This window comes from Poecilia reticulata, chromosome 18 (genome assembly GCF_904066995.2).
Source record: "Poecilia reticulata chromosome 18, P_reticulata-male-v2, whole genome shotgun sequence".
Lineage (NCBI taxonomy): Eukaryota > Metazoa > Chordata > Actinopteri > Cyprinodontiformes > Poeciliidae > Poecilia > Poecilia reticulata.
The window spans coordinates 7773457-7797048 of NC_088847.1; the positions used below are offsets into that span (position 1 = coordinate 7773457).

The window sequence follows — 23592 nt, forward strand, 5'->3', positions numbered from 1 at the left end:
GCCAATGAGAACGCGGGTAGGCGGTACCGACAGCGGTGGGGGGAAGGGGGGGGGGGGGGGGGGGGGGAATTCCACATTGAGTGATTGTTGACGCTCCATGCATTTCGGAAACAGACACTTATACAATAACAACGCACTGCAGGCGAATTAATGTATGTAGTTTTTTATTATCATTATTAGTTTATATAAATAGAATAGAAAAAATATATTTCCATACTAACAAAGCTTTTTTTTCCATTCACAGTTCTCAGCATTCCCTCAATACAAAACAAATATACAAGTTACAGTTCATCCTTCAATCACAAGTCAAAAAGTGCAATGTCATGTCCTTCAGGTAAGTTTTCGTGGCATCATTTCACACCTGTGGAGAGTTTTTTTTTCCACTGGAATCATGTCAGTTTGAGACATTATTTGAAACAGTAGTTTAAGCATCAGGGGTCACAGCAATTACATCCGAGGAATGTCACCAGTCACATCATACTCTGGGATACCCAATCCTTCAGGCTGTAAAAGGTGTGCTGTCCAAGTGTTGACTAAAATATGTAAAAAATTTCCACTCCACTCCATTTAAACCATCTCAGACTAAAAAGGTAAACAATAAAAGTTCATTTCCGTGCAAACTCTTTTTTTTTTTTGACACTCTTATCTATTGGTCCGCTCATTTTGAGGATGGAGCAACCGAAAAAAAATTTTTGTTTATCTTTTTCACATTTTTCCATCTCTGTTTATGTAATCAGGAATGTGATTGTTTTTCCTGTTACAACAGGTTGTTGGAATGAAAACATTTCTTTGGTCCATGTCTTACAATCTCTATGCTAAACCAGTACATTTAAATAAATAAAAATCAAAAGGTAAAACGTTTCCCCCCCCACCCCACAATATAGAAGTGAGATACAAAAATATTTTTTAATACATGATAAATGCCATTCCTTCAAGTCAGACATTTGTTGTTTTTTTCCGAGGAAGATCAAGTTTCTTTTGTAAGCCACGAGTTTTTCTCTTACAACAGTATTTGGTCATTGTGTTTCTATTGAACCTAAATAAACATTATTTAGGAATTTGGCGACGAATGTGATCCAGCCTTGTTGAGTTCCCCGGTTAAAAATCTTTTTCAGTATATAGAATGATACAGTACAATGCAGAATATGCCTGGCAAGCCTTTTAGAGCTCCATGCGGTGGGAGCATTCTCCTTCCAGATGCCAGTTGTGTTTTGTTTTTAGCAGTCAGGATGGATCGTCTTTATTGTCTCATCCAGTAAAAACGAGTTCTGTTGCCGTGATCCTTTTTTGTCGTTGAGTCAGCATCTGGTGTGAAAATGCAGCGGCCATGTTCCTTTAAGTCTCAGCCGCTGGCTGTGTGGAAACCAGAATGACTCATCCGACGTTGTGTGCTTTATGGCGGACTGAGCCGCCGGTGTTCATGTCGTAACGCCCTGCTGTAAGTCGGTTTAAGCTCCATTAGAACTGAGGAGTCGTATGGTCGGTTTTGACGAAGTAGGTGGTGAGTTCTCCTTTCCCCTTCACGTTGACTTTTCCTCGGAGTGTGACGTCATACCCCACGCTCTGGATAATTTGGGAGGTCTCCTCTGTCACCTGAGTTTATGGTAGGGAGAGAAAAAAAAGTTTTTAATGTTAATCCAATCATCTGTTTTTAGCATAGTCTTCTTTTAAAGGGGCAGTATTATGTTTTCCAGGCACACAGCACTATATTATACCACAATTAAGTATCTATGTTAACTACAGTTGTTAAAAAAACTTAAAAGAAATTTACTTTGTAATTTAACAGTGAAATTAGGCTTCTGTCTCTTTAAAAACTCCTGCTCTTTCTGAAACTCCGCTTTCAGGAAGTCGTCACAAGATTCCTCCTCTATTAACTCTTTCACAGAGTTTTTACCAACGTTGCACTGAGAAGGAGCTCATATGATGAGCTCAGCAGATGCGCAGTTTGCTAATTACTGCTGGCTAGTCTGAAGGAGCTCAGAGCTGCATCTCAAAGGCAGGGCTAGCTCCAGCCAGCCATTTTGCACAGCTGAATAGTTGCTGTGGGGGGTTTTCTAACCTGTATCTTGTCCAGTTCCCCTGTGCTTTCCATCCGACTGGCAACATTAACAGAGTTCCCCCAGATATCATACTGAGGTTTATGGGCGCCGATAACTCCTGCGATCACTGGGCCGTGATTTACTCCTGCAAGTGGATAACAGACAAGAATAAATGCTTATTCACATTTAAGATAAATTATCATTTTAATACAAAAATGCCCCATATTTAGGACTTTATATCCAATTTGTCTTTGGATTCTGTGGGTTTTGTATTAGTTTATTATTCAAAATAGCTGAATCCTCTACAAAAATGCAAAGTGAAAAGGCAGTTCAAAGTGCTTTACGCCATAAAAACACAACACAGTCACCAGTAATAAACATTACATTTAGTCAAACTCCATCATCAGAATCATCAAGCAAACACACATGAAAAATGTTGATGACTAATCAAAGGTAACTCTAAATAGGTGGAGTTTTTTATTGATTTAGTGTTTCAGCAGTTTTGCAGTTTTCTGGAAGTTTGTTCCATATTAGAGATGCATAAAAACTGAATGCTGCTTCTCCAGGTTTGGTTCTGGTTCTGAGGATGCCAGAACCTCTGGTTCTGATGCCAGAGGTTCAGGTTTACAGTGATGTGGACCCAGCCACATCACTGTAAACCTCAGAAATCATGTTTTATTCATTCATTTTTCAAAAACACATTTCAGCGTTTAGAGATGAAATAACGAGACAACTTCTGTTTGTAGTTAGGGGAATAATAATACTGAAAATATTACCAGCAGCAATAACAATTAAACAATATTTGTTGAATTAATTTCTGCAGATTTTTTTTTAACCCTTTTCTTTGTTTAATTGTGCTTACTTTTTTTTTAAATGACAAGTTTGGTAAAACAAAACAGCAACAAAAATCAAAGTAGTGTTTGTATTTGTTTGAATGTTGATTTAAAAGACAGATATGGTATAAAATAAATGTATTTAGAAAAACATAACTAATATATTACACTGAAGAAAATTTAAGAAGTTGTATTTTTTCAGTTTTCTAAGGTGTTAAGTGACCCTTAAGCTGTAGCTACTTTAAAGTAGCAGCCTGTGGTTATCAATACATTTTGATTGTTATGATGGCTTCTCAATGCATTCCCAGATGTTTGACTGGGGTTTACAGTTTTGGTGTCTAAGGAACAACATCCAAAAAGAATCTGTGATTCTTTTTGACAATAAGCATTGGTAAAAATTGGTTGTGATAAAAACTTGTGTGTACTGATCTGTAGAGAAGAGATCCAATTATACATTTAAAAATCTACAGACTTTCTGCTTTCCACTGCGCACAGTAGTAGCATTTTCAAAAGTGTTTGACATTAACATAAATGCTGTTATTTCATGGGTTACTAAAATTCAGCTTGTTGAATCTTAACTTCTATTTTCATTTTAATGCACCTTTTGCCTCTACATCTCAACTTTGCACTACTTTGGTCTATGACAATTGCCTAATAAAATATCTTCACCTTTTTCGTTGTGATATGAGAAAATGCAAGAGAAAAAAATTTAAGGTGCAATGTGTTTAACCCAACTTGTATTTATGAATTACAGCCGTTTATTTAGTTCATTTCATCCTTACTGACTTTAAACCAGTTACTATGAGCTAAAGGTCACCTAAACAGAGCAGCTACATTTAGTTTTCCTTTAGAAATGCACAGAACTTGGGAGACAAAAGGCATTTCGTTTCAATGCTAGTTTTATTTAGAACTGAACTTGATGGCTGTTAAGTCTTTTTTAATTTATTTTCACTTAATTTGTTGAAAGAATTACACTGACTATAGTCCATTTTAACATCCTATTGTCTTTTATGTCTCTTTAAAACAGATCACCCTTAAAAATAGGAACCCGGGATTTACCAGTGTAAAGCTATAAACCTAGATTGAATCTGTCGGTACAGTCTATTACACAGTAGCTGTCCTACTTCCTTTTATGTTTTTAAGAAGCTCATGAAGTTATAAATCATTGTTTTTTGCCATTCAGTGTGGAATACAGAGATAGTCTATCTCTTCTAAAACCATTTTTTTGTCTAATGAAAAGCTCAAAAAACACAATTGAAAACAAATAGGAAATTCTTTTGCATTTAAATCCTTTCTGGAACCAGAGTTTGTGCTTTAACATATCAAAGTAGTTTTTTTGTTGTTGTTTTTCAGTGAACTACCCATTCTCCTGGTAATATTAAAATGAACTCACCGATCCGGAGTTTAAAGTTGTTAAAAGAGTGCTGGTTGAGTTTGTCCAGTTTGCTCATCATTGCTATTGCAAACTCCACCATGGTGCGGACAGTAGTGTAGGTCATGTCAATTTTCTGTAGGGGGAGCCAGAGATCACACTTGTTAGCAGGGCTTTTCTTCTACATGTTGAAAAAAAACCCTACAGGAATGTTTCTTCGCTGTGTCCGCTGAACTTGCTTTGCAAAAATGTAGCAAACAATTAATACAAACGTTGACGTTTTGTGTGTTTTTTTCATTCTACAAACCTTATTGTCTTCTCCTGCAGGGTAGTGTCTTAGTCCTGCAGCAGCCATGTAAGTGCTGCCAATCGTCTTAATTTTCTCAACGGAAGAGAATTTGGGCTTCGACAGAAGCTGCATTGAGACACATACAGACTAAATGTTAGAAAGAAGAAGAGAGTATTTAACTTTCTTTCGCATCGTCTCCGTGGTCGTACGTAATCAAAGTCCAGTATGATCTCGTTGAGGAAGCGCAGACACTCCAGGCCGTCTCCGTTGGCGCTGCTCTCGCTGTAAAACTCTTTGAACTGAGGCATCGATGCGAACAACACACACACACATTCGTATGATTCGCTGTACAGGTCCTGCAAAAAAAAAAAACAGATGTAGATGAAGACACTTTGAACTGACAACTAACTTGTCCCAACATTTAACATCTGGGAGCATGTTGACTGAGATGCAGGGAGATGTTGACAAAAATCTTGCCAAAAATGTTTGTATGTCTCGTTTTTAGATATATTAATCATCCAAGGTTTAATATTGTTTTGTTAAAAGCTCACATTTATGTGTGTTTGTACTAGGGATGCAAGTTATCAATTGATCAGTTAATCTGAAGTTGATAGATCTTACAGATTGATTGATTATTTGAGAAGCTGCCATTTTCTTAAAAATCTGAGTTTTCTCTTGTTTCAAGATGGTAGTTGTCTAACACCAACGATTAGTTGTTTAATATACTGAATTAAAAAAGACAATTAATTTTGAGATTATTTTATGTCAGTTGTATTAAATTCTGGCTGAATAAACAGAAAACAGTGTTTTTCTCACATTATTAAACTAAAAACAAAAGATGAAAAGAATAAAATATGTGAAACACTTAATTCCCCATGACCAGAGAGACGTTCATCCATACAGAAGTGCCATCTGTGGTACCTTTGGAAGAAATGTTAAAACTTTCCTCCATGAAATGCATCAGCTTCATGGAGGACAGATCTGAAAAGCAACAGCACGTATTGGCACAACGGTTTTTCAACATGTCGCAATTTTTCTTTGTTACATAGTGTTTGTATTTCTAGACAGAATGACATAAAGTGCATTTTCCATCCCAAACCAGACTTTGTTTGGACCGTTTCTCTTTCGCATACTGGTATAGCCCCGCCAACTTTGTTTCTGTATCAACTGGGTCTGCTTAACGATGACCAGCGGCGCCCTCTGATGAATGTGAGCCAAACTAAAACACTAAAAGAAGGTCTAAGCGAGCGATTTGAAGTTAATCGAACCAATTCTAATTTAATAAACCAATTAATTGCTTGCATCCCTACTCTGTCCTGTTTTTACAGTATTTACTTGATTGCGGACGGCTTTGCCCATGAAGAAGGAGGCGACATGAAGTGGCATGACGTTCTGTAGGAGGAGCTTGTTGACGTTCTCCATGGTCTCCATCTCCTCTCGCTCTGTTTGGAAGCAGCACTCCAGCAGGAAGTCTACGCGACACGTTATCTCATCCTGACAGTCACACACACAACATTTCAACACGCATCGACTAATTTGCTACGCTTTATATTGTGTGGTAATTGACAAAAAGAAACGAACCCGTCTAGCCAGAATGAGGCACACAATGTAAAAGATGACCAGCCAGATCCCGGACATGATCTGAGGGTCCTTCAGCACTCCGACACTGCAAAAAAACACAAATATAAAGTAATTCTAGAGCTGAACAGATCAATAAAAAGGCCAACCCACTACCCCTTCCTACTTAATCTAACATAGATGTCTTGTTTCTAAGCTGGGTTTGCATCCCCCGCCACCCAGGAGGGCTTCTTTCTATAGAAAGCAGCTAAATAAATGATGGTGATCTGAAACCGCAGACAAGGATTCACAATCTGGGCTCGACGTCACGGACAAAAGGGAAGAAATTTAAGACCTTCCCGAAGCGAGGCTGGTGGCGTTATGACTCCCAAGGACGGTGAGCGGAGGAAAGTTTAACATGTGCAGCGTGGTTTTCATCACGCACTCAGAGACGCATAAGTCAACAAACCGAAATGTAAACAAAAACAAGATTTCAGTAATTGATTCATCTACTATTCCGATGATTAATTGGATAAAACACATAGGCACATCCTGCAGGTTTTTTCATTTAGCCATTTCGTACAATATTATAAATGTATTAAAAGATGAAAATAACCCAATGGTTTAATTACTTTCTTTTTTAAATAAGAAAATAAGCATATTGTTTCCTAAAATGCAGTAACATAGCATTCCTTTAGTGAACGCTTGATCACTAGTAGCAAAGGATGCATCTGCAGCTAAAAAATACTTCTAACATCCAAGTAGCACCAGTAGTACTATGCATGGGTCACTCACTGTGTGTGATTTTTATCGTAGAACACATCCACAAGGCAACTGGACTCGTTTTCGTAGACTTTGAGGAAGAGGGCTAGGTACACCACCACAGCCAGCGTGAGCAAGAATCCCTTCACAGAGAAGCAGATCCTAACAAACACCATCACTCCCAGCATGGCCAGCAGGCAGCAGTACAGGTAGTACTGGATGTTTTCACCAAAAGTAGGGAAGGCAGAGAAAAGAGGTGCAAACTGGTGAGATGTGTTGTTCAAACTTGGAACGGAACAATTCAGAGCTTAGCTTCAGATGCTGTTACTGCAAAGACAGTGAAACTTACTAGATAGGTAATAGTTAGCCAACAAGGTTAAAGATTAATTTAAACCATGGGAAATGCAAACACTGAGAGACATCAACGTTAGCACAGAAAAGAGTACAAAAACTGTTTCCTGTTTCCATGAATGAGCTTTCAAATGTACAAAAAAAATCTCATAATCTGGTGAGACACTCACAGGCAGGTTATACAGTCTGTGTCCTTCTAAATATGTGGTGTTAGTGACCGACGTGCAGTTTCTTCCTGGGAGGACGATCTGGAAAGAACACAGACACAGTGGAAATAAGACCATTGAGCAAACGAATCGACCGAATGATCGAAAACAATACCTACCAGGTTGAGGATGGCCATAAGCAGAGTGATGAGGATACAAAGAGTGACGAGCAAAAGCCGCAGCACCGCCCTGGCAGGGAGGTTGCGTGACAGCTTCACTACCCACTGGACATTTAATGGCAACTTGGAGTGCAATTTCTGATGAGGAGACAGTGAAAAACGTCACTACGGCTGAGTTTTTTCAGGACACAGATAACCAGCGATCATTTCTACTTAGAAACTTAGGAGGAGTGAATGCTGCTGCAGGGTTTCCTTAGACGGAAAATGTTTTGCATCAATTTGAAGAATAAACTGAACTTGATGCCTTGTTTGATAAGGTTAAATTGGAACCGACTCGATTATATTGGATTGACTTTTTATGTAAAGTACCTTAATATGACGTGTTGTGAATTGGCACTATATGAATAAAATTTAACTGATTTAAATAAGATGCATTGGAAGCATTCATGTTTTAAACATACACAGCAATGTGTTGGTCTATAACCTAAAATCCCAATAAAGAGCATAAAAGTTTGATAGTATTCAAGTGGTTTGACTTATTGTAAGCGTTTCTTTTTCTCTAGAACTTCATTTCATTGTAGCTGATCTCAATAAGCGTCAGTTACAACAAGTCATGCAGCGTTAATATGATGTTGACATTGAAATGATGCAAAAACGTAGACGTTACCTTCATGTATGCAACAAAAGAAATGACCAGAAGTGCCACCATTACGGGGAAGGTCACACCGTAGGACACTGCCATTTGAAAGTTCCTATGACAGTAACAAAGTTGAGTCAAGTTAATCTGCTTGCCGTAAGTAATAATGTTCAGGACAATTAAGATGCAGCTTTATACACAATAGAGACAACGGTTGTATGCATGAAGACATTTTAAGAACCACTTACTTTTCAGAGACAAGCATCTGGACGATGAAAAGAGTCACGAAAATGATGACGATGCAGCTCACTGAGTAGTGCAAATTCGTCACCTTTGAGAGGCGGAACTGGAAAGCAGTTTTTAAAAAAGCTGGTTAGGGGTGATAAGATTTAGTCTTTTTAGTCACAAGGTTTCCTGGGTAGTGCCCTGCCAAGGTACTAATACTCAAACTTTTGTATATTTTGTGACATTAAAACCTCTAACTTCAATTGGTTTTATGTGGAGTTGAAGAAAAACAACACTTTGGCTTGGCTGAAGGCATATAAATACTTTTTGCAAGGAACATACTTTTAAGGAGCATTTATTAGGTTTTAGGAGAAAATATACCTGTTTCTCCACAGTGAGGTCGTTAAACAACAGAGTCAACCAGTTGAGTTTCTTCACTTTCCTCCTAAATGAAAAGAAACAAGGAAACATTGGAGAAATTTAATAACATAAAACAGCACCTGGTAGTTCTTTTATATTGTCGTTATATTTTAGACTTTAAAATTCAAAAAGACTGGAAGAAAGTAAGGTCATCTGCAAGTTTCAGCAAGTGAAATGTAAGACTTTTTAAGACCTTTTAATGCCACCATTAATTGAATTTAAGACAGAAAAAATTAAAAATATAGGGGATGGTTTGGGGAACTTACTGTATAGCAATCAAGACTAAGCAAAAACTGAGAACCCAGCTTTGAGTCCATGATAAAGGCAAAAAAGAAAATAGCTAGCAAGGCTATATCAGCTTCAACTGCCTTGAATGCAATGAAGATGTTTGACTTTTGCCTGACAGAAATGACCCACAAAAAAAAATCATAAAACAGTAAAGCTACGACAAAATTTAAGACCTGTGATTAACATATTTAAGATCAACTCACATGTTTTTAAAGCATTTAAGACATTTTAAGGATATGTGGGCACCCTGTAAACTTACCCAGCTATGTCCACTGTGTCCAGCGATCCCTTTATGCTGCTGTCGATAGACAGACTAAAACAAATGAAAAGACATTATTGATGGCATCGTCTGAGAAGACCGGAGAGAAGGTTTCGTTTAGCTCCTCTAAGCTGGATGGATTTGACTTTGGAGTAATTTTAACAACGTCTTTTTAAGAGATACTCGCCGCTTACCGGTTGGGGTTGTTGTGAAAAGGTGGTTCTCCCTGGAATCAAACACAAACATAACAGACACTGTTAGACTGCTGTACAATAGACCATGATCAAACAGCCATGAGACAAAACAGAGACTGCCCTGCATGTCCTTTACAAAACGGCCCAGTGGGATGGAGAAGAAGGAATATGTCCTTACCGTCGATGTCAGCCGTGGACGTGGTATGACGCCTTTGAGAGGCTTGAAGGCCTTCTTTTTCTGTGGGTTGCTCAGGTCGGCGAAAGGGTGGACGTCCTTCCAAGATTTGAGGTACTGAGACATTCGGACGGATGCCCGCTGCTTGTTCTCACCCGCTGGCTGAAGTTACAGCAGAGGCCGTTTAGTTATTAGATCAACAGCACATACTTAAGGAAAAAATATTTTAATACACATTTTAAGCTAATGGTTCCCCACAAGGGCAGGCTAGGGGCCAGGGGAGTTTTATTTAGAAAGCACATTTTCTGCAACAAAGCAATTCAAACTGCGTGCGCCTACCAGATTAGGCCTTCGTGGAACACTGCTTGTTTTGTTGGGGTCAATAACCAGAAATGTTTTTCTCCCGTTAAGGTGAGTATTCCGACTTTCCCCATCCCCGTCCTCCACCTCGTACGCTCCATTCAGGTGCTGCAGTGTTTCTTCGGTTATGTGGACTCGCCTAGTTAGACCAACATTTACAAACAGAAGTTCAAATGTTTCCAGAATAGATTTAAACTTAAAAATATTGCTTTTTCATTGAAATTAACTAACATTCTGCATGGTTTCATACAGCTTAGTTATCAGATATGGATCACTTTTCTTACCCAGGAAGGCCTCCAGACTCCATTTGATTGGCTAAGGTGACATCGTTTGACCAGACGTCATACTGCCACTTCTGAGAGCCAATCACACCGGAGAGCACGTTGCCAGTGTGAACGCCAACCCGCATGTTGATATCCACTTCTGTAGCCCGTCTAAGTTCACTAGAAGGAGGCAAACAAGTAGCTAAAAATCAAAGTTTCACTGAAAATTATAAAATCAAAGAAAATGTGAATGATTTTTTTTCAATTTGTCAGATTGATTAATATGTGTCTTGTCTTCACACCGTATTTAGAGCTCCCTACATATAATAAGCTAATCTAGTTTTTTATGTTATTATTATTAAATACAGAATAAAATTTAATTGTGTTTAATATGAAATGTAATAACTTTCCACACCAGAACAGCTTTTAGTTTGCTTTCAAAGTCCAGAAATATTGCTCCATTCAAATGAAATTGAACCAAATATTGCCACATTTGATTTGCATTTGCCTCATACATGAATTTCCTCGGAATGCAAGCAATGAGGCCTCCACCTCATGGTCTTCTGCATTTGCATCAAAGAGTACAGAACGGAAAACAAAATGGATTATGCAAAATGTGTTATTTTAAAAGTGTGGGGAAAACACAACCAAGATACTAATACTCTAAGTGTTGTATATTTTGTCACATTAAAACCACTAACTTCAGTTCACACGTCAATGTTACTTTGAAGTGTGTATCAACTACTGCAAAAAAACAAAAAACTTTTAAAGTTATTATGCGTTTTCCAGGCAAATAGTGCTATTTCATAACACAGTCAAGTCACTATGTTAACCTCAGCTGCTATAAAAATGCTACATAGTCCACTCAGGCGTTTTGCACAGCTGAATGGTTGCTATGGAGATTAAATGATTTCTCAAACATGCATGAAATGATGAAAGCAACACTTAGCGAAACAACTGAAAACAACAATGTGTAAAACTTACTGCATAAGTCTATTGATATCTAAAAGTGACTGGAAATTTGCTAAGAGTTGATCAAATATCAAAACATAATTTTTATGAGTCAAAACCTAACAGAAGGAGTGAAAATGTATTTCTAAAATCATTTTGGTACCAAGAAAAGATTATTTTTCTCTACTGATCATTTGGTGATCTTGTACGTTGTAAATGCCGGTATAACACATTTAGATGATTCAAAAATTTCTTGGGGAAGGGTTAGACAAACTCAGATAAATCCAGATGAACTGACTTGATGGCGGTGCACATGTCCAGGCCCATCCGAACGCAGTTGACGGCGTGGGTGGGAATGGGGTCAGGGAGGCCGGAAACACAATAGTAGCAGTCTCCCAGGATCTTGATGCGGAGACACTCGTTCTTCTGTGCTCAGAAAGAAACCCGGGGGACGAAAGAGTTGGGTCTTAAACATCTGATTCAACAGAAAGCTGTCTATCACAAAAACGTGATGTAATTTGCAGTTTTACCTTTGCGATGTCGTCAAATTTGCCAAAAAGCTTGTTGAGGACCGCGACCAGCTCCTCGGGTGTACAGGTGCTCGCTAGCTTAGTGAAGCCGACAATGTCTGCATACAGGATACTGGACAAACGCAGAGAAAATTTAATATTTAACATATGGTGAAGATAAAAAGGAGCACGTTTACGTTTTTGGTAGGATGTAGCAATCAAAGCTAACATTAAGCTAGTCAGGGTCTGCCACTGTGTAGAAGCAGAGCTCAGGAAGGAGATGTGACAAATGTAGTCAGTAAATTAAGTCTTCACTATAAAGTTATATTTATAAAGAACAAAATCTAAGAAACCTGCAGGAAAAAAAGCAACCACAGACACTTAGCTAGTAAGAGAAATGTGTGTTAAGAAGTAAGCTGTTTTATTTCTTTCAGATGCACCCTGAAGTGAAGTGTGCACTGTGACAAAGTCTTCAGCCATGTCTCATTTCTTTGTAAATTAGTTCTGACAGACACATTTTCATCTAATCCTATGAAAAGGCCTAGAGAAATATATAGTTTATTCTGCATATTTCTGTAAATGTGAACCACTTCTTCCTCTCCAGTACAACCCAGTTCAAAACTTGATTTAATTAGTTTCTTTCTTTCCTTCTCCTTTACTTTCTTCTCTTTTCTTCCCTTCTTTCTATTTTCCATATCTCCTTTTCTCATTTCTTCTTTCCTTCCTTTCTTCATTTCTTTCTTTCTCACATTGGCTCAGTTTGTCACATTGTGGTTGTAGTATGTAGAAATCAATAAATATCGAACCCCTGCTACTCTGTTGCCTCTAAATAAAAGCGGCTAAGCCTACGCCTTGCTTCTTTTATTTTTATTTGAGAAAAATCTTGGAAACATGGTCTCTTGTTTCCTGTTCCACGTCACATTTCTGAGCTGCTCCGTGTCGCTCACACTAAATCCCAATAAAACCCACAGAAGTTTGTGGTTGTGATCTAACAATGCATAAATACTGAGGATCTGTAACAGAACCAGTGAAGAGCAATCAGCGATCAGCCAACCCTCCACCTGCGGCTGTTACCTGACGTCCCTGTGCTGCCGAATGTAAAGGCTGTGAAAGTTGGGGTGGCTGCTGGTTTCTTTCGCATCGTCGCCCTTTGGCTTGGACAGCCTCCTGATGACCTCACTTTTCAGCTCCACGGCGATGTAGCGTGGCAACACCGACAGCAAGAGCCCCTCCTGTGTCGGATGAAACACACGGAAAAGGGTGGGAATGTGTGAGAGGCGAAGCGAGGCGGGACGTTTCGAGACTCGAAACCACCAGATTTCTGTCGCTCAGAAACGACAGGGATGTGTTTGGAGCCTCTAAAAAAGAAAGCCATGTTTGCTCGCGGGGTTGTGTTTCATCTCTTTGTTTGCCCGCAATGAATGGTGCCCATTTGGGTTTGCCTTTGTCTGCCGAGCCCTCAGACGAGTGAATGATTAATCTATTGGCCAATAGCAGGGAAAGCATACAGGTACCAGGCGGCGGCTGGCCAGCGAACGAGGCGAGACCAACTGCACAGAACAGTTTGTAATCCAGGTGAAACAAGCTGCCTAGTAAGACATTAAGGAGGGACTTTTGGTCCGACTGACTCTGTCCTTTCTAAACCAAAGAGTGCGGAGTAATGTGAATCAGTGTGTTGTTACTGTAAATATGATTATACAAGTGTTTCAACCTGCTGATACTTCTTCACTTCCTTCTGGGAGCGCACGGCGCTGAACTCTTCCCGCTTCTTGTTGGATGCCCTGAGATCGTTCTCGGTCATCCACAGGTGGAAGACCCCGAAGCAGTTGACGCACATTAACAGCACGGCGTTCGCCACCAGCTGAAAAACAAGAGTTCATCTGATGACTTCTTCGCCTTCTGGACGTCACAGCTTTCTGTGAGACATGACGGCGACATGCAAATTAGGCCGAGACAGGCCAAACGCTCCTGTTTTTGCTTTGCATTTGTCCTCATTAAGATACATAATGAGCGGTATTATACAAGGTTTCTGTTTACACATGAATGAGTTGTAAACAGTGACATATCTGCCTGATCATTTGCATGTTTTCTAGAGGAAGTAAATCGTGTTGGTCATAGAATACAAAATACTTTTGTGCATCTTCATGCTACGTCTGAATTGTGATCTTTATGGGAAGGTAATGTTGCAAATCTCAAAATTTCTTAGTATCACTTTAAGGTGTTCATATTGGATTAGATTAAATAAATTATCCAATCTTTTGAAAGAACTAAAGGTGGTGTTTTACCTGTTCGGCCAGTTGTGGAATGTTTGGACGAGTGTTTGCATTCTTGACAGGAACATACACGCTGATGATGATGATGTGAGAAACACTGCTTCCTATCCCAAATATGAGGGCCCAGGTCAGTGAGAGGGGCAGGACTGTGTAAACACTCAAAGACAGGAAGAGGAAAAACGCCACCTGAAGAAAAGAAGAGAGCAATGCAGCTATCACCAACTCAAGTTTAACATTTTTTAAGACATTTTTAAGACCATTATTACTCAAATTTAAGACATGCATCACGAGAGAAGTGTACAAAAGCAGTAGAGTAAAGCTTTTTTGCCCACAATGCACCTGGCATCATATGTGTTAGCGTCAGAAGTGAGCCAGGGGCAAAGACAAATGTCATTCAACTGGTGATAATCTACACTTGCCAATAATAGACTCAAAAGAGCTAGCTGGGTAGCTAGCAAGGGCTCATTGGCAGCTAGTAAGCAGTGGACACAACAGCCTTGAGAGAAAAAAAATACCGGTATATGGAATATACAAGAGTAAAGAGTACTGCAACAAAATTTAAAACCTGTAATGTATTTAAGGTAAACTTAAAATATTTTAATGAATTTAAGACACTTTTAAGACCACTGTGAATTAAATATAAGAGAAATGTACAAAAGTAGTAGTGTCAAGCTTTTTTGCCCAGAATGCATCTGGCATCATATGGATTAGCATCAGAAATGAGCCACTGGTGAAGATGAAAGTCAATCAGCCAACTGCCGGTAACTTACAGCTAGCTAACTAGCAAGGGTTTATTAGCAGCTAGTTAGCGGTGGGTGTGATTCAAGCTTTTGCCTGACAGAAAAATCTCATGAGAAAAGTAAACAACATACAATATGCAAGAATAAATAGTCCTGCTATGATAAAACTTGAGACCTATGATCAATATATTTAAGGCCAACTTACATTATTTTAAATGAATTTAAGACATCTTAAGGTCTTAATTTCAGATACATGAATTTAAAACTTTTTAAGGACACCATGAATGAAGAAAACAACAAAACTCAATCCCATTTTCTATTTTAGCTGCTTCTCACCTGTTCCCATGCGTTCACCTCTCCCCCTGTGAAGATGAAGACCATCGCCGTGACGTAAAGCATCCCCCAGGCGAAGAGCGCCAGCGCTCCTCCACAGCGTCTTACCGTGGCCACCCAGGGCAGGCATGCGAGCAAGATCACGTTCAAACAGAGAACCACGCACACCACCGACAGGACACCAACGTGATCGCCCAGGTACGGTTCTTTTGTCTGGATAATGCAAAAGTTAGCAGATTAAGGTAAAGTTTAAACAGCAACTCTTACAAACAGCATACAGTTTTCTTCTTTCATACAAAGTGTTTTCCTGGGATAACATAAAATTCTGGTAGGCTTTCAGAGATATCTGTCTTTATCTCTGTAGATGTTGCATATCAGGCTGGGAGCTCCAATAGTGTAGAAAGGCTCTACCATACTTTATCCAAAGTGAAACAAATCGGCTTTCATTGACGTCGCGTGACAAAAATGTTATCATTTTGTTTGGAGGGAGGTATTCGACTGATCTTCACGACACCAGACCCAGATCCAGTTATTTCACAGAGAGCTTTGTGCGAAGTGTTGTGTGATTGGTCAGACGTTTGTGGGCGTGTCTTATACAAAAATGTAAGGAAGCGTTTTAGCTGCCGGAGCCTGGGGATAAATTTAGGAGTAGTATCTCATTTAAATGAGAAAACGTTCTTACTATAAAGACATGTAAAACTTGTGCTGTTTTAAAAAATTTCTTATTATAAAGGGATTAATAACAAAATATCTTCTCATTTAAATCAGAAAGTCAGCGACAGTTAAACAGCAACACCTCTTGGTCTTTTTAGTCGTCGTCTAGAGGAAACAGACGAGAAGGAGGAGGGTCATAGTGAGCAACTTAATGCCTTCTTAACAAGTCATAATCTGTCTGAGGAGCATATTTTTACATTTTGTTATAACGAGATATAAAACTGGTCTCATTATAACGAGGAACTCATTGAAACAAATAGAATATTGTTATAACAAGATATTAAACTTGTGTTTTGTAACAAGAACCAACAACGAGAAATGCGAGTTTCTCATCAAAGCACAAGTTTCTTATTATAACAAGATACAGCACTTACCTTATTATAACAAGAAACTTTTGTGTTTTAACGAGATGTAAAAGTTTCTCTTTGAAATGAAAGTTTCTTGTTGAAAAGTTTCTTGCTAAAATTCAAAAGTTTCTAACTGTAACAAGACATAAAACTCATCTTGTTTTAACAAGAAACTCGCTTTTTAACGAGAGTTTTATATCTTGGTAAAATGAGACGATAACAGGAAACTTTATAATGACTTTTACATTTTAACTGCCCAAGCTTTTAACCCATCTGGCGGTTAAAAGTTTCCATAGGAGCGCACTTGAACAGCGATTTTGGCATTTTGTTTCAACTGATCTGCTTCCACAATCCATCACCAAACGTCCCACAACCACTAGTCAACCCCGCGCCGACCGATCAGCTTCAGATGAAGTGTGGGAGAGCCTTAAAAGTCCTACAGAAGGCCTACTTCTGCCTACCTAGCTGATATGAAGCAAAATCATCAACATGAACAAGAACATCATGTAGCTTAGGACCCAAAAGCGCCATCAGAATGCCGCTCTTCCCTGGCTTTGTATGGGAAAACTATCGTCACACATTTAGGCGGGAAAGTGTATCCTAAAGATTGACAGTCACTTGAGTAAAGTCACTTGAGTAAAACATGCTTTTATATCCCCTTGTCTTTATTACTGTAAGTTGATTAGCCAGGCATCTGCTCCTTGCTTCCAAAAATTAGTTTTCTTACAAATATGTTGCCATTTCCTCTCTGTGTCACTTTATCTTAATAAACATGTTTTCATCCACATCATAAACCAGAGCAACCAACTTTTTAAAAAAGTATTTTTGAATGTGACTGTATGTTTATTTAATCAGAAACAGATTATGAGCCTCGAACGAACCTAAACAACTCCTGTTGCGCCGCAGGTCTTGTTTATCTCTTTACGGCGCAGTAGAGTACGGCAGAGTGGAAAAAAAAGAATAAAAAAGCAGGCTCTATTTTAGAGGCTTTGTCAGGTTATGAATTAAAAACTGAAATCAATTTCATCAGCAAATCCATCAAAGGTAATACAGGAAGTGTGTGCAAAGCATTCCATTGACTGACCTATAAACCCATCATCTGCTGATCTCTCTCAACGAGATGGAGCAAAATTAAAAAGCCTTTTTTCATTTGCATGAAAAGCGGACTCTGCTTTAAATGTGACACTTTAATTTTCTTTTTCATGGAACAGAGGAAAAGCCTACTCAGACTGGTACTATTTTTGCAGTTACTATAGTTACTATTTTATTTGATGTTACAGGTTGCCATGAGTTCGCTGTGAAGACAGAACTATAAATAATAACACAATTACACACACACACGCGCGCGCGCGCACACACACACACACACACACACACATGCACATGGTCATATCCAAGTGCAGTAAACACAGCATATCAAACATGTTAATTACTGCTGCAGAGCTCTGCGTAGGTGTGACGTGTTGCTCCGTTTCTGGGGAGGCGCGGGGACGGCTGCATGGGGAAGCTCTGACGTAAAGACGTGCGATCTGAGCTGCTCTGACGTTGGAGCAGCAATAAAGCTTTAGGAGTTCAACGGAACAGCGTTCTGAAAAGGTCTCGCATCTTTAAACGTAGGCAAATACTGCGGGGATACAGGAGACTGTTAGCGCAGACTGTTCACACGCCCTACTTTATTTTTACTGGAATGAAAAGCATCGCAAACCGGAGCGCAAGAATGTCCTAGTGTTTTCACAAAAGCAGGTTTAATGCTCCATTAAGCGCCATGGTTAGATTTCCTTAAGTCTTACCATAGACTCAGAAGACTAGATGATCTAATCTATCAACTGATTTGATAGATTAGATCATCTAGTTTTCCCAAAGCTGAGAGGTTTGACCTGGTTTTGATTGAAATCTCAAATGTGTGAAATTCCTGCTAGGCAGTGTTGTGGACACGAACATGTTCAAATGAGTAATATTTTCTAAGAATTGTACAACCTAAAGTGGTGGTAAGCTTCCCAGAGGAACTTGAACTCATGATCTATTTGTGCATTAACAGTTTCTTCAAACTGAAGAGAATTTCAACAGTTTCTCCAAAAAAAGAGAAGAGGATCTGGGCACAAGCAGCAAGGTCATGCTTTTACACACACTCCTGTAGTAGTGGGAAATGGTTAATTTACATGCAGTGAATAATATTCAAGTGAAACAAAGTTCTACAAAGTTTTCACTTTTTTTTTTAACTTATAAAGAAATCTGCAAAAGGCTACAAAATACTTGAGATTGGGCCAAAGGTCAAAATCTCGAGAATACAAGGATACAGTCGTAATATTAGCAGAATAAAGATGCAGTTTTACCAGAAGAACGTTGCAAAATTACACAAAAATAGTTGTTTTAAGGAGAAAAAAAAACTTCAAGATCTGGAATGACCAGCTCAGTCCATAGTTAATTCTTTGAAATGGACTTAGATGTTTAAATAATCATTTGCTTTATTGATAATAATCCTATGCTATGGGTCAAAAGATGAAGTACTTCCTTCACCGATACTAAAGAATAACTTCACAAGATGCTCAAACTTTCCTTATTTTAATCTTTTTGGTATTTTTCGTGTTGGAGTTCTCATAAAATTACAACTTTGTTCTGGTAAAATTATGACTTTACAATTTCAACTTTATTGTCATAGGACAAATCTTGGTAATATTATGACTTTATCCTTGTAATTTAAAACAATTTAACATTTTAACTGTGCCTAGTTGACCTGAACACACTTGTCAAACAAGACGGCCGCCCTGTATGTACAGGCATCAAAAAATAAATCTCGATTAATTGATAAAATCGATTTGTAGCCCTTTGTATGTGCTTCTGCGGTGGATTGACATATTTCATTTTATTTTGAAAAAACAATTTTCCCTCCATTTCATTATTATAAGACACTTTATGTTAATCAGTTGCATAAAATTTAAATAATAAATCCAAACTTTGAAGTGTAGGAATATTTTTGCGAGGCGCTCTGTATGAATAAGAGCTGCTGAATTTAGTGTCTGGGAAAATTAAAATATGGTTTATACAAGTACTGAGAAATGTGAGGAGAACTGAACAAGTGAATTAGCTAGAAGAGACTGTATGTAGTAACACGCATCATATTTGGAGTAACTTCATGTGGAGAAAAGCAGCCAACATTAAGTCTGAACTTCACTGATTTAGGGCTGTAACTAACGATTAATTTAGTTATCGATTAACCTATCAATTGTTCTGACAATTAATCGGTTAATCGGATAAAAAAAATAGCCACATTCTGCTGATTTTTCATTTCAACTATTTTTGGATTAACCGATTAACAACTGGATGGCAAAATGTGCCCAAAATGATAATTTTTACAGCATTTGAACCAGGTGCAGCTAAAACTAGACGACTTGAGGAGTTTTTAGTAGAACAGGTTTACAGACAAAGGTGGGTTTTTATCTTAAGTGCAAAATGCATCTATTTTCGTACAGTTTTGACTTAATTACGACTGAGTGTGTTCTTTCAGCAATTGGCCTTTTTTGAGTCTGCACACTGAAGTTAATGATTAATCGATTGCTAAATTAGTTGATTAGTTTTATTTCAATAAACAATCCAATTAATGGTTTCCACCCGGTACTGATCTACTGAATGATAAGTCTTCCTAGCAGACCTGTGGAAGACAAATGGAAAAGAAGTCGAAACACTGAAGCAGACAGACGCTCGCTCACGCTTCATCTCACCCTTCCTGTAGCGGCAATGACGATGATGATGACCACGCAGAAGATGATGGACAGCAGCAGGCCCGACAGCATGGCTGGAGTCTCCTCAACGCAGCGCAAGAAAGCTCTGCTCGTGGCCCGATAGCAGCAAAACACACCTTCTTTCACACTCCGTCTAGACCGGGTGCTCTGTCCGTCGATGTCGGCGTCCTCGAGGTAACGCTCGGACCTGAGGTCCACGCTGTCTCTGGTTTGCCTAACGATGGACGATCTGGGCGAACTGCCATTGGTCGAGTTTTCCGCTTTCGATTTGCCAGTCAGGTCCAACATGGAATCACCTCCGATAAAGTCCAGGTTGCTCTTTTTGGCCTTGTCCGAATCCAGGCTGGTCCCGGACAAGTTGACGGGGGAAACGGAGCTCATCTTCTCCAGCTTCCTCGTGTCGAGCTCCAGCAGCTCTCCGTCGTAGAGGTCCGTGCCGAAGCTGCTGCAGGCGTAACCGGGGCTGGACTTGGTGCTGCTGTAGTCCGAGTCGGTGCAGCTGTTCCCCTGCAGTGGAAGGTTCATGTCGTTTTGTAGCTTATTGCCAGATGGATCAACCGGGGACTCCTGATCCATGCTCACTTCTCTCCCCTTCAACAAAGAAATGGCCTTGAGAGGTTCGGGAACATGCGCCGTCTTCACTTCGCCCAACTCCACGGAAATCGGGGACAAGCCAAGTCCTGACAGGCTCCCTCCAGGAACATCTTGCTGTTTGAGGCCGTCTCTTTTGAACTCCAAGCTACTGGCTTTGCCCTTGCCATCGCTGGAAATGACAACAATGTTTGGCACTAAAGCTACCTGTGCTGCTTCTTGTCTGGGCCTGAATTCATCCTGCAAAGCTCTGGACTCGTCTGGCATTGTGATCCGTCAGCTTCTTGCCTCGAGATAAATACCTGCGAGAGCAAACTTACAACTTGTCACAACTTGTCGCAGGGTGCTTGTGTGTCGGTTTACAGTGAGTTTGAAGTGCTGCAAGGTCCCACAGATCGATAAGGAATCTTTAACTCAATCTCCTTCAATGAGTTATGTCCCATGTTTTGAGGAAATCGAGCGTCTCTGCCTAAGAAAGAGAGCTCAAAGTGAGTATGGAGCAGAGAAAACACATTTATAATCAATGAAAAAGAAGCACATCTAAGAGGAAAAGCAACAAGAATAGCACAAGCACAGCCTGTATCTACCTTTGGTTTTAGTGCCATTTTCATAACACGCCACTTTGAGACATTTCCCCATTATGCAAAACGAGTTAGTCCTCTTCCCCCGTGACACATACGCCTGCATACCGCACATATACTGTATAGTTGTTCAGGTGTGTACCGCATTGAAATGTCAGTGACTCACCCAGTTCGCATTAAAAACATTTTTTTCCATCAACACCTACTGCCAGAGCTTCAGCCCAGCTCTCTTTCTGTGGCTTCCCTCTTTTTGCCTCTTCTTCCCCGTCACAGAAAACCGCCTCGCTGCCCAGCCGGTGTTTCATGGCTACAGTTCCCCATGCAACCTGTCGGCTCCCTTGTCACGTTAATTCCAGGATTAGACTCAATTTTTTTTTATCTGTCTGTTCTGCAGTGATAAATCTGATTTATCACTGTTCCAGTAGGGATTATGCTGAAATTAATCTCACCTGGTGTAGCCGATCAGTTTAACTCTGTGTCGTTGTTGCAGCTTAATTCAGAGGAAAAAAACACTTGCAGCTCAAATTGTTCTAAATTACTGGCAATCTGTACGTGAGCTGCTGTTCTAGTAGTATCCTTTCCTCCTTTCGGCTGGTTTCACTACTCTGTTCTGTTAGTCAAAGAAGCAATTTCTTAAAAGAAGGGGAAGTTTGCAGAGCTAAAAGTCAAACTTAATCCAGGAATAGACTACTTCTGTTGGTCTACTCGTCTGCTTTAACAGGCTCTACTTGGATACCTGAGTGCAGTCAGTTCATGGTGACCAAAAAAACTACTAATAAATAAAAATACGCAGAGATGAAAAGCTCTACAATTCATATGCATTGAGAAATTACTCAATTGAAACAAAAACATGTAAAACCTCTCGATCATAACACAACATGCCCTCATCTTATGTCTCATCTTATGTGATGAGACACATAAGAATATCCCAGTGACTAAGCAAACCATCCCATGCATTTTGTTATTATTGTATCTCAAAGGTTTATTTTTATGTACACTATAAAGCCCATTGATAAAATGCTTTCAGTTTTATTACTAAACACAAACAACAGCCGATTTATATGAAGTCAATATGGTGGAGGAAAACAATATTTTATATTTTTAAATGAGAGTGTATCCTGACAACTTCCCACCCAAATTAAAATAAATAAACACAAAAAAAACAACTATAGTTCCTTAAAAGGCTCTCAGATCGTCCAAGATTTTTTTCTTCTCAAATTAAACAAACCAAATGTCAGGAAGAACAAGTTGCAAGAATGCATAAAAGCTACAACATGCTAATATCTCTGGGGTGTGAATGATAAAATATTATTTAATGTGATAAAGTAAATGCAACCTCTTGTGTGTAATTGTGGATGGTAATAAGTCAATCCATACAAATTTAAAAATGTTTGATGTTGCTATACATAGTGTTAAAAAAATCTGTTCACATTCACCTAAAATAAAAATAATTTTAGCCGAGATAAGGTGTCACTTTTCCTCGGTTTAAAGAGTTTGGAAGAAAATGTAACAGTAAAACATGACATTAAAAGTATTGCTCACTTTCCCTATTTAAATAAAAGGAGGGAATTTACTAAAAATAAGAGACATGTGCCATGAAGATCGATAGATATCCATACCTTATTGTTTGACAAAGTTATCTTCGATCTCCCTGACAGTCCAGCTGACAGGCAGGACGAGGTTGAATTTCCCTGAGTCTCCGTCGCTCTGCGTCCTCTCAGTCATCTTCCTATCGATATCAAACAAAACTGAAAAGGCACAATAAACATTACCGAACTAAAACCGAGCGAAAAACTAAACAATATCCGTCGAAATCCTTATTTTTCGTTGCTGAAAACAGCCCTTAGAAAGTCCGGGTCTGGTTGCAGCGCACCAGCCTCTCTGAAGTTCGGCTTCGGGCGCGAGGAAGGGAGCTGAGTGCGAGCGTGGCCGCGCGCGCCTGCGTGCGTGCGTGCGTGCACGGGGGGCGCGCTGGTCCAGCAGCAGCAAAGCAAACAGAGTGAAAGTAAACAGAGAGGCAGAGGGAGAGAGATGGAGAGGAAAGACGGGGCAAAGATCAGACTTTCCATGAGACACGGTGGAGAGGCTGACTGGTTCCGTGTTGCAGGATTTTATTCAGTTTTTAAAACCGTAATTGTGCCGCAAAGTCAAGACTCTGGTCTGTCGATGGATTTACTTTTTATTTAAAAATGAGCTAATAGAGTTAGATGGAACAAATCAACATAAAACAGCATAGTTAAAGTAGAATTGTGAATGAAATAAAGGTTCAAGTTTTATTACTCAACATCTTTGTGAGCTGTAATAACAACACTCAACATCTTTGTGAGATGTTGAGTTCTCAACATCTCACAAAGATGTTTGTAGTGTTGGTAGCATCATGCTACGGGCATATGGTTCTTCAATATAGGAACAGTAAAGCTGGTAAGAGTTTACCAGAAGTTGAATAGTGGTAAATCAATCTGAC

At 39.3% G+C, this 23592-nt stretch overlaps 1 protein-coding gene across 1 annotated transcript; it reads right to left on the minus strand.

The window, feature by feature from the left end:
• Positions 1-147: 147 nt before the first annotated feature.
• On the minus strand, positions 148-23279 carry LOC103480377 (adenylate cyclase type 4). Its single transcript, XM_008435294.3, has 26 exons — positions 22748-23279; positions 19936-21016; positions 15159-15368; positions 14095-14268; positions 13521-13670; positions 12884-13041; positions 11831-11942; positions 11599-11726; positions 10371-10529; positions 10066-10225; positions 9730-9888; positions 9552-9583; positions 9358-9411; positions 8772-8835; positions 8414-8511; positions 8196-8280; positions 7529-7666; positions 7374-7451; positions 6886-7067; positions 6115-6199; positions 5869-6027; positions 4743-4889; positions 4552-4659; positions 4266-4380; positions 2060-2184; positions 148-1593 (listed from the first exon to the last, which is right to left on the minus strand). The coding sequence occupies exons 2-26, from the start codon at positions 20812-20814 to the stop codon at positions 1459-1461; spliced, it is 3894 nt and encodes a 1297-aa protein (XP_008433516.1). The 5' UTR covers positions 20815-21016; positions 22748-23279; the 3' UTR covers positions 148-1458.
• Between the last annotated feature and the right edge of the window lie 313 nt (positions 23280-23592).